The following is a 13,935-nucleotide window of genomic DNA, read 5'->3' on the forward strand; positions in this document are numbered from 1 at the left end:
TAAATTTAAATAAATAAATAAATAAAATGTGTATCCTTTAAAAAAAAAAGTTGAATAGAGAAAGCCTCCAGCTCTTGATAAAAGACTTTGTACATCAATGGAACCATTGATGTACAAAGTGCAAAACTAACCTTTGCTAGCAGAAGCTGGGTTAGTGGTCACCCTGAGGGGTGGGTAGTGTCAGAAGGAGACACGAGAGGACTCTGAAAGGCCAGTCGTGTTCTGTATATTGATCTGTAAGCTGGTACATGCATGTGATCAGTTCGTGAAAAGTTTCTAAAAACTCTTCACTTATGATTTGAGCACTTTTCTCTCTGTATTAACTTCTACACAAAAGTTTTTAAAAATGAGATCAATTTGTATGTGCTGATGTAAAAAGACCTCCAAAGTATACAAGTTACAAAAGAACAAGGTATTATTATAGACTAATATATATATTCATAATTATGCATATTCACATATATTCATGAACAAAAGGAATATATATGTGAATGTATAGTTATATGCTTATGTATGTGTATATTTATATTTGTACATTCAAAGGAAATAGGTTACCTCTTGGAAGAAAATTTGGGGAGAAAAGGGGATTTTAATTTTAACTTTCAACACTTCTCTTCCATGTAAGGTTTTATAAGGTACATGTATGCACTTATAAAAATTAGTAAAAATCAAGTATCCCAGGTATGGGTGGGGTGTCCTACCTGGCAGAGTTTGGAGATAAGGCTGTAGGTCAGAGGTCACCGAGTCCTGGATTATTTTGCAAATCTGAAAAATATAAGAAGAGAAAGCCTGAGTGAGTTCCCTGGCTTTGGTCTGGCCCTGTGCTAATTGCTTTAGTTCCATTATTTCACTTATTTGCTAATTGGTCATTGATTCTACAAAAATGTATAAGTACTTATGATGTGCCAGGTACTGAGAAAGTAGAAATGATCAAAAACATGTCAGCCCCCGTGTAGACCCCAATAGGGTCCAGCTGGACCTGTCAAAGTCCATCCCAGGCCTGGAAATCGGAGCTAGGTAGTCACCTACGCAGTGGATGAGGGGACATGGCTAGAGGCGCTGCCTGAAACTCCATCATGAAGGACCTTTCCCTTTGGGATGCCCTGGTCTCCCAGGGTCTAGAGTGGAAATAGCAGAACCAGACAATAAGTAGCAATAGCCACACAAATAAGTGTATACTTAATGCAGATACTTCTTAAATGTCATCACTTAACAGGTTAGCTGGATTGATCAATAGTCCCCATGTCCCCTGCTGCCCATGGAAGACTGAACCCTCCCATCCAGCAGACTACCACACACACTAAGCACTCAGAATTTTTTGCCCCAGTTGAACTGCGTGCGTCTCAAGAAAAGGAAATGTGTGTTCTCTAACCTGTTTGCTTTCCTTGCTATTGCAATCACTCAAATTATTTCTTATGTAAACCCATGAAATATGACTGAGACAAGAGTTGTTTCTATGAAAACCTACGTTTTCTTTCCTTCTTCTTTTTTTTTTTTTGGCCATGCCCTCAGGGCTTGAGGAATCTTAGTGCCCTGACCAGGGATCAAATCTACACCTTTGGCAGTGAAAGCGCGGAGTTCTAACCACTGGACCACCAGGGAATTCCCAAAAACCTATGGCAAGTGTTTTGGAAAGGTGAGTTGCTTAAAGAAAATGCTGGTAAATTGGTGTGGACCAGAAAAGCTTACAAGGAAGACAATCATAAGAATTTAGAAGGATTCTGCACTGGGATTGCTTTGCAAATGTCTTTAGTTTCTCATTGTGGTTAAAGAAATCTGAGCTGGAATTTGTAGCAGATCCATGTTGAATGAAAGAAAGACAGTGCAATGCCAATCAAGAGACTGTTTACAAAGGACAGTTCTGGGCCTCGGTCAACTGAATTTACATTTACTGTATCTTAAAACATTTGGATTCATATGTAAATATTTTCTTTGTTCAGGTGTGTATGAGTGAGTCCTCACTTTAAACAGCTTTTTTGATTAACCAGCTATCACCTGTGGTGCAAACGGATGCACAGATACAGTGGAGGGAGGAGCACGTGGGCAGGGGGTCCAAGAGCATGGATGGGGCCCTGGCCTAGTGAGGGAGTCACCGACGGCTCCCTTGAAGAGGTGGCCTTTTAAGGGCAAGCTAAAGGGTGAGCGGGCATAAACCAGGCACAGGGTTGTGGGAAGGACAGGCTGGGGGTTGGGCAGACAAGGGGTGAAATCTTCACCTCCCTTTGCAGCTGGCCTAGTTTCTGGGAGAAGAGTTTGGTAGTGGGGAGCTGCCATAAATAAAGGAAAGAGGTGGTGAGGAACCTTCATGGTTAGTTTCAAAGGAGCCAGGAAACTCTGTCGACCTCACCCAGTGGGGGAAGGGAGGCCTTCAGGTGCTTCGGCCCCAGACATGCAGTAAGGTCTCCCAGAGAGGCAGGTTGGGGCAGTGGTTAAGGGTGTAGTAGGGAAGTCTGAAAACCTGGGTTCAAATCCTGCTAAGGGGAGATCGGCTCGGTGCTTTGTGACCGCCTGGAGGGGTGTGATGGGGAGGGTGGGAGGGAGGGAGATGCAGGAGAGGGGGGATGTGGGAGCAGATGTATATGTATGACTGATTCACTTTGTTGTAGAGCAGAAACTAGTAAAAAAAAAACAAATCCTGCTAAGTCTCCACTGGCTCTGTGACCTTTGCAGAATCTCTCTCTGCTTTGGGGTCCTCACCTCAGGATACAGTGACAAGGCCCAGTGCTTTCCAGGGTGTTTGGTGGGGGTGGGGTGAGGTTATAAGCTTATGAGTGTGTATGGCCCAGAGAGTAAGCTCAGCAAGAACTCATTATTCTTAGCCCTGCTAGTCAGATACCTCATCCCTCCCTGAATGGGGAAGCCGAACGGTCCTGCACCAGGCTCTTAGTTGCCCTGGGAGAAGGAGATTTCTGAAGCCCTATAAAGATCAGGGGTCAGGACTTCCCTGGTGGCGCAGTGGTTAAGAATCCGCCTGCTGATGCAGGGGACACGGGTTTGAGCCCTGGTCCGGGAAGATCTCACATGAGGCTGAGCAACTAAGCCCGTGCGCCACAACTACCGAGCCTGCGCTCTAGAGCCCACGAGCCACAACTAGTGAGCCCACGTGCCACAACTGCTGAAGCCCGTGCTCCTAGAGCCCGTGCTCTGCAACAAGTGAAACCACTGCGACGAGAAGCCCGCGCACCAAAACGAAGAGTAGCCCCTGCTCACTGCAACTAGAGAAAGCCCACGCACAGCAACAAAGACTCAACGCAGCCAAAATAAGTAAATAAACAAATTTAAGAAAAAAAGATCAGGGATCAGGGGAGAGAGATCTCCGTCTTTCCTGAGACACCAGCCCCCACAAGGCCTTTGGTACAAGCTGCTCCAAGCTCCAGGAAATTCAGATCCTGACCTAGCCTCTTGTCAACAAGGTGACCACTGAACAAGTTACTCCACGCTCAGAGCTTCTCCCTCAAACGTGGGAAACGGTATCTCCTTCAGAGGCTGTGGTTAAGATCCAGTGGCATTGCCTATGTGAAGTGATTAGTACATTACTCTTAGCCAAACCACAGGCTCAACAAATAGCCACCATTATTATTATAAATAAGAATAGTTATATAGAGTGACACATTCTGTATAACATTAATTATATTAATTTATCAAAATAATACTTATCAGGGTAACTTATTACCCTGATAATTATTATATTATTATTAATTGTAATATGGTACTATTTTTATATATTATTATTATTAACCATTATTATCTCCATCATCAACAGGGGAGTATAAATCCAAACCACTGAAGAATATTATGTCCCACTCAGAAAGGCATGGCAATATGGCAGTGGGGTGCTTGAGAAGGAGGCTGACATACTTCCCAAGCTCACCTAGACCCCAGGACACCAGGATAAGACAAGGAACAGAAGGCAGCTTGCTACATCCAATCTGTGGGGTCTGCATGCTATTCTCTCTTCAACCACCAGGAGGCACTCAAAGCCAAACCAGATGTTGTACCAAGAGCGGTGTGTGCGCCTGTTTCTTCCTCCTTTGTTACTTTCTCCTTCCCAAGCACAGTCATTGCTACAGACACAGATCCAGGTATATGATACCCCAGAAATGAGATTTTGGGGTGAAGTGAGTGAGTGCAAGAACTGAAAGTTAACATGAAACCTCTTTCTTTGAGCCAGAGATTCCAAAATTTGGAGATTTCACATAATTTTTTAATGGGAAGAACTGACAGTCTGTTACTGCTTCCGCGTACAAAGCAGGTGCTCATCGCCCAGGCAGGAACCAGAACTCCCACCTGGTCCACACACTCCCAAAGTTTCCTGCTTGGTCTCTGCAGCCACCTAAGTGTTGATTTTCTTTTTTGCGTTTGTGGCTTGCAGGGCCAGGGCGGGCAGCGAGCAAGGCCAAGCAGGCGTCTCCATTTGGCCCCTACTGTTTTACCCTTGGCCAAGCATCTAACCATTTTCTGTCTCACTGGATAGACTCGGAGTCCAGAGACCTACGTTTTGTCCCCAGCTTTGCCGCACACCAGCTTCATGACCTTGATTTGTCCTCTCTGGGCCTTGAGCCCAAGTGTGCCTGGGCCAGCCCCTAGGGCTGTTCAAGGCCAGAGCCCATTAAGGACTTGGGCCCAGCCCCTTGAGCGGCTCGGCAGCGCCAGCCACTTGGACATTCTTACCTTGTTCTCCAATACTCTTCGGAACTTGGACTCGATCTGATGTTGGAAGAGATTCAGCAGCCACCTGGGGAGAGAAGCACAGTGGATGATCAGCTGTGTGCCACTGAATGCAGGGACAGTGGGAGAGTAGGGAGAGCCAGGCCAGTCCCCAAGGGAGCCCTCCCCACCCCATTCTGGTCCCCTGCTGTGTCCCAGAATCCTGGATGGGATGAATATGCGGAGTCCCAGTTCCCAGCACACTCACTGATTCAGCGCATCTGGCATCCCAGCCCCCTGCTGTGCCCCCAAGTCAGTAGATTTGGGGGAGGGGCTGGAGAATCCATGTTTTTCTAATCAACAAAACTGAGACTTGAAGAGACTTGCTCAAGGGTTTATATATTTTCCACAAACTCTCCTTTGGCCAAAAGCCTTTGTGTTTCTTCAGTAACCAAATTGCACTTGCCTGTTGGTGGTGAAGTTTGTCTTTTGGTGGAAATGGCACACTGGTACTCCGAGCTTAAATCTGCTTCTGTTAATTTCAGCAGGTTCCCCAAAGAATTACCTCCAAGTGCACGTGATATACCCATGCATTACGCCTGGACCCTCATGCTTATCAGTGACCAGGCCTTGGGCTGGATGTGCCTCTAGCTGCAGCCAGGGGTCAAGCTCGTCAGTGTCCCGATGGTGACCTACCCCAAATCTCCCGACATGTGCACCTCCACATCACGGATGTGGCTGCTGCAGCTAGAAACAGTGACCTTGGGTCTCCCAGAGGGCTCGCTGCCCAAGAGAAGATTGACTGAAATGGTGATGCCCTTGACTGTCACATCAAAGGAGCCGTCTAGTTTCCTAGAGGAGATAAGAGAAGTAGTAATTGATTCCTAGACTAGGGTCAGCCACCATTTGGGGGGAAAATATAAATCTCAATTCTTACCCCCAAATAAGTGAAGCTGCAGTAAAAATTTAATTAAAAAAATTATTACAAATACTTATTACAAAACAAAGATTTATTACAGATAAGACAATAAAAGTTCAAGAAGAAAGCTTGGGTTCATTTACTTATGGTCAGGGATGGGCAAAAGCCTTTCTAGGTTAGATCCAAGTCTCAGCAGCCATGAACGAAATGGTGGATAAACTTGCCAGCACTGAAAATTAAAACTTTAGTGAACAGCAACAAAAAAATGCCATATGCAAAGTAAAAAAAAAAAAATTGCATCTTGATCTAGGCAAAGAGCTAATTTCCGTAACATGTGAGCTAATATATGAGTTAATTTCCTTAATACACAAAGAATAAGCCTATACAAAGAAATAAGGAAAGGACAAAAGGAAAGAAAAGGGATCAAAGATATGAAAAGGAAGTTCAATTGCAAATAAGCACATGAGAAGTTACTAAAAATGAAAATAACAATGATGCCAGTTTTCACCTAACAGGTTGATAAAAAGTTTAGAAGTTTTTATACCCAGTGCTTGTGAAGATATGGAAAACAAAACACTGGTTGGGAAAGCACATCTAGAACACAAGCTGGTGGAATCTATCCTGATTTTAACCACAAATCTTTGGCCCAGTAATTTTACTTCTAAGTCTTTACTCTGTGGTTCGTCCAGTCAAGATATATGTGTGGGGCAGCTCACTGAAGCATCATGGGTAATAGCAAGAAATGAGGAAGCAACCTTAAATGTCAACTAGTTGGGATAGGTTCAATAAATTGTGGGCATCTATGCTATGCAGCCTTTAAAAAGAATGAAGCCAAATGTGGTCTAGTTACACAGTGAAATATTACCCATCCATACAAAAGAACAAAGCACTGATGCATGCTATAGTGTGGATAAACCTCAAAAATATTATGTTACATGACAAAAGTCAGAAACAAAATGTCACATACTATACGATTTCATTTATATGTCCCAGATTGGCAAATCCATAGAGACAGAGGCGGGTTGGTGGTGGCCCAGGACTGGGGGAGGGGGAAATGGGGAGTTAGTGCTTAATAAGTATGGAGCATCTTTTGGGGTGATGGAAATATTGTGGGACTAGGTAGAGCTGGTGGTTGCACAACATTGTGAATGCACTAGATGCCACTGAATTGTATACTTTAAAATGGTTACTTTCATGTTATGTGAATTTCACCTCAATAAAAATATTACAGGGACTTCCCTGGAGGTCCAGTGGTTAAGACTTCCCCTTCCAATGCAGGGGGTGCTGGTTTGATCCCTGGTCGGGGAGCTAAGATCCCACATGCCTCATGGCCAAAAAACTAAAACATAAAACAGAAGCAGTATTGTAACAAATTCAATAAAGACTTTAAAAATGGTCCACATCCAAAAAAAAATCTTAAAAAAAGTTACATTAAAAAAAAGTTTTAAAAAATGAGGTAGATATTCATATGCTCATATAAGAGATCTTGAAGAGTATGGCTTCATTCCTGTCATGGAAATTGAAGAAACATGCAAATATAGGTGACCTATATACTGAGCATCTTTCTAAAGCAGTGTTGTCCAACAGAAATATAATGTGAACTACATGGGTAATTTAAAATTTTCTAGTAGCCACATTAGAAAAAGCAAAAGGAAAAAGGTGAGAATCATTTTAATAGTATATGATTATCATTTCAACATGTGATCAATGTAAAAATTATTAATGAGATTTCTTATGTTCTTTTATGTGCTGAATCTTCAAATATGGTGTTTCACACTTACAACAGATCCCCATTTGTTCCAGCCACTTTTCATGTATTCAGTAAGGACATGTGGCCACAGGCTACTGTGTAGGACAGGGCAGGTCTCCAGTGTCTATATGGCCAGGTCACCCATAGTTGCCCTCCTGTTATGGGCTGAACTATGTCCCCCCCACATTCAAATGTTGAAGGCCCCTCAGTAACCAGAATGTGACTGTATTTGAGACAGTGATTCAGTTAAAATGAGACCATTAGGGTGGGCTAGAGTCCAATCTGTCATTCTAAGAAGAGGAGATTTGGACACACAGAGAAGCACCGGGGATGCAGGCTCATGGAGGGATGACCATGAGCGGACATGGCAACAGAGCAGGCATCTGCAAACCCAGGAAAGAAGTCTCAGAAGAAACTAAACCTGCCCACATCTTGATCTTGGACTTTCAGCCTCCAAAAGTGTGAGAAAATAGATTTCTGTTGGTTGAACCCCCTAGTGTGTGACGTTTCATTATGGCAGCCCAAGGAGACTAACCCACCTTCCATCCAAGGACCTCAGAGGTCAGAGAACAGTTCAAAGTGCTGGAGAGGTCGTGCCCCTGAGAGCTACCCTTGACCAATGGCAAACAGGAGGTTGGGGTACCTCAGAAGTGTGCTCTGCCTACACTGTCCCCAGGGGTCCCCGGGAGGGTTGAGCTCTAGTAGCTGCCAAGCTGACCTCCTTCCCCACCTCACTTCTGCACACCCCCTCTATGTTTCCTTAGGTCGCTCCCCAGATGAAGTACTTGCCTTGAGGTCTGCTATGGGGGAAGCTAGGAACACCTTGGACCCAAGAAGCGTGGAATGAAAGCCAAAGCCAAGGTTCCAAGGGCCTGGAAGCAGAGTCAACTTACAGTATCCGCTTGCGCACCTTCCACTTGCCCTTGACTCTGATGAAGGAGTCGGAGATGGAGAAATGCAGGCCATGGCTGGGGAGGGGCTTCAGAGCAGCACCGAGCAGCTCACAGCTGTGGATGTCCAGGCTGGAGAGAGACCCACAGAAGCGGCATCAGCCCAGAGGCAGAGGCAGGTCCAGCCTCAGCAGGGGTCTTGCTCTCGCCCCCATCCTACAGGGACTAGGCCAGCTGAGCCTGCATCAGACAGGCTTCTGGCTCCCCACACTTACCTGCTGTGTGCCCTGTGCTGACCAGGCAGCCATGCCAAGTACTTTATATGCATTATGTCAGTTTGTCTCACAGAGGGGTTCAGCACTGTTCAGGTTCCCTTTTTACAGAGGGGGACATAGAACCTCTCAGAAGGGATGCATTTGCCCAAAGCTGCACAGTCAGGATCAGAGCTCATGTGTCCCTGGCTGGGATCCTGAGTAGGGTGCATAGATGCACCCCATCATCCCTTTCCTCCACACCTCCAGGTGGGGGAATCAGATTCAGAGAAGGCCGAAGGCAGCTTCAAGAAGAGACACAAAAGGGCTGGGAGAAGCAAACCAAGATGACGTGTATTGTGGAGCCATCATTGGGAAGAGAATGGTCAAGTTCCATCTTCTTTGCCCGGTACACAGTAGGTGCCCAATAGATGTTTACTGATGGACTGAATAAAAAAAGGACTGAATGAAGCCATCAGTGGTGAGCAGAGAGGTGTGTGATGAGCTGTGGGCTCAATTGCCCCCATTCCATTATCAATCCTTCAAAAAGTGTTTGATGCCTTTTTTAAAAAAAGCATCAGCTGTTCAGGTCTAAATATCCTTTGAAGACTCAGCTCAAATGCCATCGCGTCCAGGAAACTTTAGCTGACTCCTCCAGATGTGCCAACCTCAGGGCTAAGAGGGCTACTACATCTAAAATTTAAGGTTTATTTAAAACAATGTTTAAGGTCTAGCTTCCCTTCCAGGCTACATCCAGTGGCCAGGCCAGAGCCTGGATAATCACTCCAAAGAGGCAGCAAGTTATCCCCATTTTACAGATAAGGAAGCTGAGGCTCAGGTCACACAGCTAGTGGGTCTTCATTAATATTTGTTGTATGAATGAATGAAGGGGCCCAAGTTCCTCCCAGAACTTCCCTCTGAATTCTGTGAGGAACCATCCCACCGTCTGCCCCAGAGACGTCCCGAATCAGTCCTGGGGCTCTCCCTCCCTTCCTCTCCAGACCCCCCGGCCCCTGCCCAGTCACCTCAGAGCCCCACCTGTGGAATTCATAGTGCACATTGCCGAGGTATTTGATCTTGGCGTCCCCACTGAAGTCGGGCAGTGTGACATCATACAGTTTACTCTGCAGAGTCACCAGCTCCTCTTGGGCCACTGTGGATGGGAAAAAGCTGGGAGTCCGCCTAGTCAGCCTGCCTCCCTCCCTCTAAACCCTTCAGTGGCTCCCACCTGCCCTGGGGAAAGAGGTCGACTTCCTGATTAGCATTAATTGCAGTTGCAGGTTATTGAGCCCCTCTAGAGCACCAAGTAGCAAGAGAAACACACAGGAGCATCACTGCATTTCTGGTGGGGTAGTTATGTTCATGCCCATGTTATGGATGAAGACACAATGTCTTTGTCAGCAGCTCCGAGAGGGAGGAGTGCTGTGTGCTTGGAGGGTGGCCCTCTTTCCTGTCCTTCATGGCATCTAGCCTGTGTAGAAGAGACTGTAAGGATTTTAGGGCTAGGATTCTGGTGTTGGCATGTTTCTAGGTGGGTGACCTTGAGCAAGTTTTCAACCTTGGTGTTCTCTGTCAGTTAAATAGCAATGATAATAATACTTTCCTCACTGGGGTGGCATGAGGGTTAAAAAAGATCATTGCAAAGCAAAAAGGGGCTGACAGGATAAAAATCACCCTTGCTTACCCTTTTTGACCTACCTCCTAGAGAAATGGAAATAAAAACAAAAAAAAAAACAAATGGGACCTAATGAAACTTAAAAGCTTTTGCACAGCAAAGGAAACCATAAACAAGATCAAAAGACAACCCTCAGAATGGGAGAAAATATTTACAAATGAAGCAACTGATAAAGAATTAATCTCTGAAATATACAAGCAGCTCATGCAGCTCAATATCAAAAAGACAAACAACCCAGTCCAAAAATGGGCAGAAGACCTAAACAGATATTTCTCCAAAGAAGATATACAGATTGCCAACAAACACATGAAAGGATGCTCAACATGCAAATCAAAACTACAATGAGGTATCACCTCACACCAGTCAGAATGGCCATCATGAAAAAATCTACAAACAAACAAACAAACAAAAAATCTACAAACAATAAATGTTGGAGAGTGTGTGGAGAAAAGGGAACCCTCTTGCACTGTTGGTGGGAATGTAAATTGATACAGCCACTATAGAGAACAGTATGGAGGTTCCTTATAAAACTCAAAATAGAACTATCATATGACCCAGCAATCCCACTGCTGGGCATATACCCTGAGAAAACCATAATTCAAAAAGTCATGTACCACAATGTTCATTGTAACTCTATTTACAATAGCCAGGACATGGAAGCAACCTAAATGTCCATTGACAGATGAATGGATAAAGATGTGGCACATATATACACTGAAATATTACTCAGCCATAAAAAGAAAAGAAATTGAGTTATTTGTAGTGAGGTGGATGGACCTAGAGTCTGTCACACAGAGTGAAGTAAGAAAGAGAAAAACAAATAACACACATATGTGGAATCTAAAAAATGGTGCTGATGAACCTAGTTGCAGGGCAGGAATAAAGACACAGACACAGAGAACGGATTTGAGGACACAGGGGGCGAAGGGGAAGCTCTGACAAAGTGCGAGAGTAGCAGTGACATATATACACTACCAAATGTAAAATAGCTAGCGAGTGGGAAGCAGTCACATAGCACAGGGAGATCAGCTCGTGCTTTGTGACCACCTAGAGGGGTGGGATAGGGAGGGTGGGAGGGATGGAGACGCAAGAGGGAGGAGATATGGGGATATACGTATATGTATAGCTGATTCACTTTGTTATACAGCAGAAATTAATACAGCAATGTAAAGCAACTATACTCCAGTAAAGACATTTAAAAATTAATTAATTAATTAATTAATTAAATTTATTTTAAAAAGCACCCTTGCTTGGTGTCTGACACATCAGGTACTCAGTAAATGCAGGGTTTATGTCATTAAAAATATGGAAAGGGGCTTCCCTGGTGGCATAGTGGTTGAGAGTCCGCCTGCCGATGCAGGGAACACGGGTTCGTGCTCCGGTCCGGGAGGATCCCACATGCTGCGGAGCGGCTGGGCCCGTGAGCCATGGCCACTGAGCCTGTGCGTCCGGAGCCTGTGCTCCACAACGGGAGAGGCCACAACACTGAGAGGCCTGCGTACCGCAAAAAAAAAAAAAAAAAAAAAAAAAAAAATATGGGAAGGACCAAAATGTCCAACTCTGGAGGACTGGTTACATTTACACAGTGGAAAGGAGCAAAAGGCAAATTTTGCCTGATCTAGGGTTTCAATATAAACAGCATTCGGTAGGACCTTCTGTTTATCTGAGGTATGAGAGACCCAGGATTCTGCCCTCAGGGAGGGTGTGTGTACACAGATGACCCGGGGTCTCCCCGACTCTGCCTCATACCACTTTGCAGTCCTCCCTCCAGCAAATGCATGAGCCGGTCTCTCTGCCAAAATGCTATCTCTTGTCCCTGGTTAACGTATCTTTTCTACCTCACCTCCTCCAAGACCCCTTCCTTGATTTCCCTCTCTCTGTCCCCAGCCAATCTGGGCTCCCACCAACTACCTGAGGGAATGTTATTACCCCAGTGAACAGATAAGGCAGTTGAGCCTCCATAAATGTGAGGAGCAGCCCTCCATCAAGTGCTGAAGGGAGCGGTATAAATACCCTAGATCCCTTGCCCCTTGGACAGTTTATTCCTGAGACTTTGTTTTAGCATCTTTTAAAAAAAAATACTACAAATGAATCTATATACAAAACAGAAACAAACTCACAGACATAGAAAACAGCATGGTTATGAAAGGTGTGGGGGAGGGACAAATTAGGAGTATGGGATTAACAGATACAAACTGCTGCACATAAAATAGATACTCAACAAGGATTTACTGTATAGCACGGGGAACTATATTCAGTATCTTGTAATAACCTATAATGGAATATAATCTGCAAAAAAAAAAAAGCCTGAATCAGTTTGGTGTATACCTGAAACTAACACAATATTGTAAATCAACCATATTCCAATAAAAAATAAAATATAGTCCTGCTTTTGCCCATTCTTTAAAACTGAGGTATAACATCCGTAGAGGTATAACCTAAAGGGCACTAATCTTAAAGGTATTGCCAGGTAATTTTTACATGTTTATGTACCCATGTAGCCACCGCCCAGAGCAAGATGCAGGGCATTCCCAGCACCCCTGCAGGCTCCCTGTGCCCCTTCCGGGTGGTAACCACCATTCTGACATCAATTTTTTTTAATTAATTAATTTATTGGCTGTGTTAGGTCTTCGTTGCTGCATGCGGGCTTTCTCTAGTTGCCGCGAGCAGGGGCCACTCTTCGTTGCAGTAGGCGGGCTTCTCATTACGGTGGCTTCTCTTGCTGCGGAGCACGGGCTCTAGGCGCATGAGCTTCAGTAGTTGTGGCGTGTGGGCTCAGTAGTTGTGGCTCGCGGGCTCTAGAGCACAGGCTCAGTAGTTGTGGCACACAGGCTTAGTTGCTCCACAGCATGTGGGATCTTCCTGGACCAGGGCTCGAACCCGTGTCCCTGCATTGGCAGGCAGATTCTTAACCACTGCTCCCCCAGGGAAGTCCCTAGTTTTTTTTTTTTTTTAATATATATATTTTTGGTTTTTGTTTATTTTTTGGCTGTGCTGCACAGCATGTGGGATCTTAGTTCCCCGACCAGGGATCAAACCCGTGCCCCCTGCACTGGAAGCGCAGAGTCTTAACCACTGGACCGCCAGGGAAGTCCCTGACATCTAGTTTTAAGGCATATGTTTTCAAACTCGAGCAAAAATTTTCCAGTGGAGCTGTTCCCATCACTGAGGCGGTAGCTGGTTTAATGATACTCCTCTCCTGGCCACCTTGCCTTTCTCATCTCACATCACTACTCTCTTACAGTGTTTCCTGGAATCATCTCCCAACTCAACTACTCGCACCCAAATCTTTACCTCTGTTGGCTAGTGGGGAACCCAGCTAAGACAAGTAATGTGCCCAAGTGGCCCAGGGGTTGGGTGACGAGGCCAGAACCCGAGCCAGGTTTGCCTGGCCGGGAAGGCTGCACCATCCCAAGGGAGAGAGTCCCCTCTGTGTCCCCTGCCGTACCCAGAGCAGCCTGGGGCCAAGCGGGTCAGCCAAGTCCAGCCAACAGCCGCAGCTCCTTACCATACTCCAAGCCCTTGTCGGTGATCCTGGCGACCAGGCCAGGGTTGGCACCCAGGGCCCCGGGGGTGGATGTGAGCAGCATTCCCAGCAGGAGGGAGGACAGGGCCCCAGCCGAAGTCCCCATCCTGGGTTCCCAGAGGGCTGGGCCAGGTCTGTCTCAGCCTCAGGCTGGGCCCAGCTCCCTTAAGTAACTGAGGCCTGTGGCCTGGGGCAGCTCCTGAATGGGGCAGGTTCCTGGAATCAGGAAGGGGAGGCCTAGTGACTGGAACCTGCTTGCGACACTGTTGGGGTCATG

The 13,935-nt window shown here is 45.7% G+C and overlaps 1 protein-coding gene and 1 long non-coding RNA gene across 7 annotated transcripts in view; one reads left to right on the forward strand and one right to left on the reverse strand.

The window, feature by feature from the left end:
* LOC309817347 overlaps positions 1-4,665 on the forward strand; it is a 51,948-nt gene extending 47,283 nt beyond the window's left edge. Inside the window, exon 5 of the long non-coding RNA XR_014296117.1 lies at positions 1,513-4,665. This is a non-coding gene — a long non-coding RNA (uncharacterized lncRNA). The remainder of the gene's footprint in view (positions 1-1,512) is intronic.
* LBP (lipopolysaccharide binding protein) overlaps positions 1-13,825 on the reverse strand; it is a 45,887-nt gene extending 32,062 nt beyond the window's left edge. For all 6 annotated transcript variants that reach the window (XM_082645570.1, XM_082645573.1, XM_082645571.1 and 3 more), the window contains exons 1-6: positions 13,641-13,825; positions 9,496-9,610; positions 8,210-8,338; positions 5,344-5,499; positions 4,672-4,735; positions 702-765 (exon numbers count right to left, since the gene is read on the reverse strand). In XM_082645570.1, coding sequence (XP_082501696.1) covers positions 702-765; positions 4,672-4,735; positions 5,344-5,499; positions 8,210-8,338; positions 9,496-9,610; positions 13,641-13,764 — 652 coding nt within the window. In that variant the 5' untranslated portion in view covers positions 13,765-13,825. The remainder of the gene's footprint in view (positions 1-701; positions 766-4,671; positions 4,736-5,343; positions 5,500-8,209; positions 8,339-9,495; positions 9,611-13,640) is intronic.
* Positions 13,826-13,935: the final 110 nt, after the last annotated feature.

Source organism: Mesoplodon mirus, assembly GCF_964341445.2.
Source record: "Mesoplodon mirus genome assembly, chromosome: 15".
NCBI classification, from domain to species: domain Eukaryota; kingdom Metazoa; phylum Chordata; class Mammalia; order Artiodactyla; family Ziphiidae; genus Mesoplodon; species Mesoplodon mirus.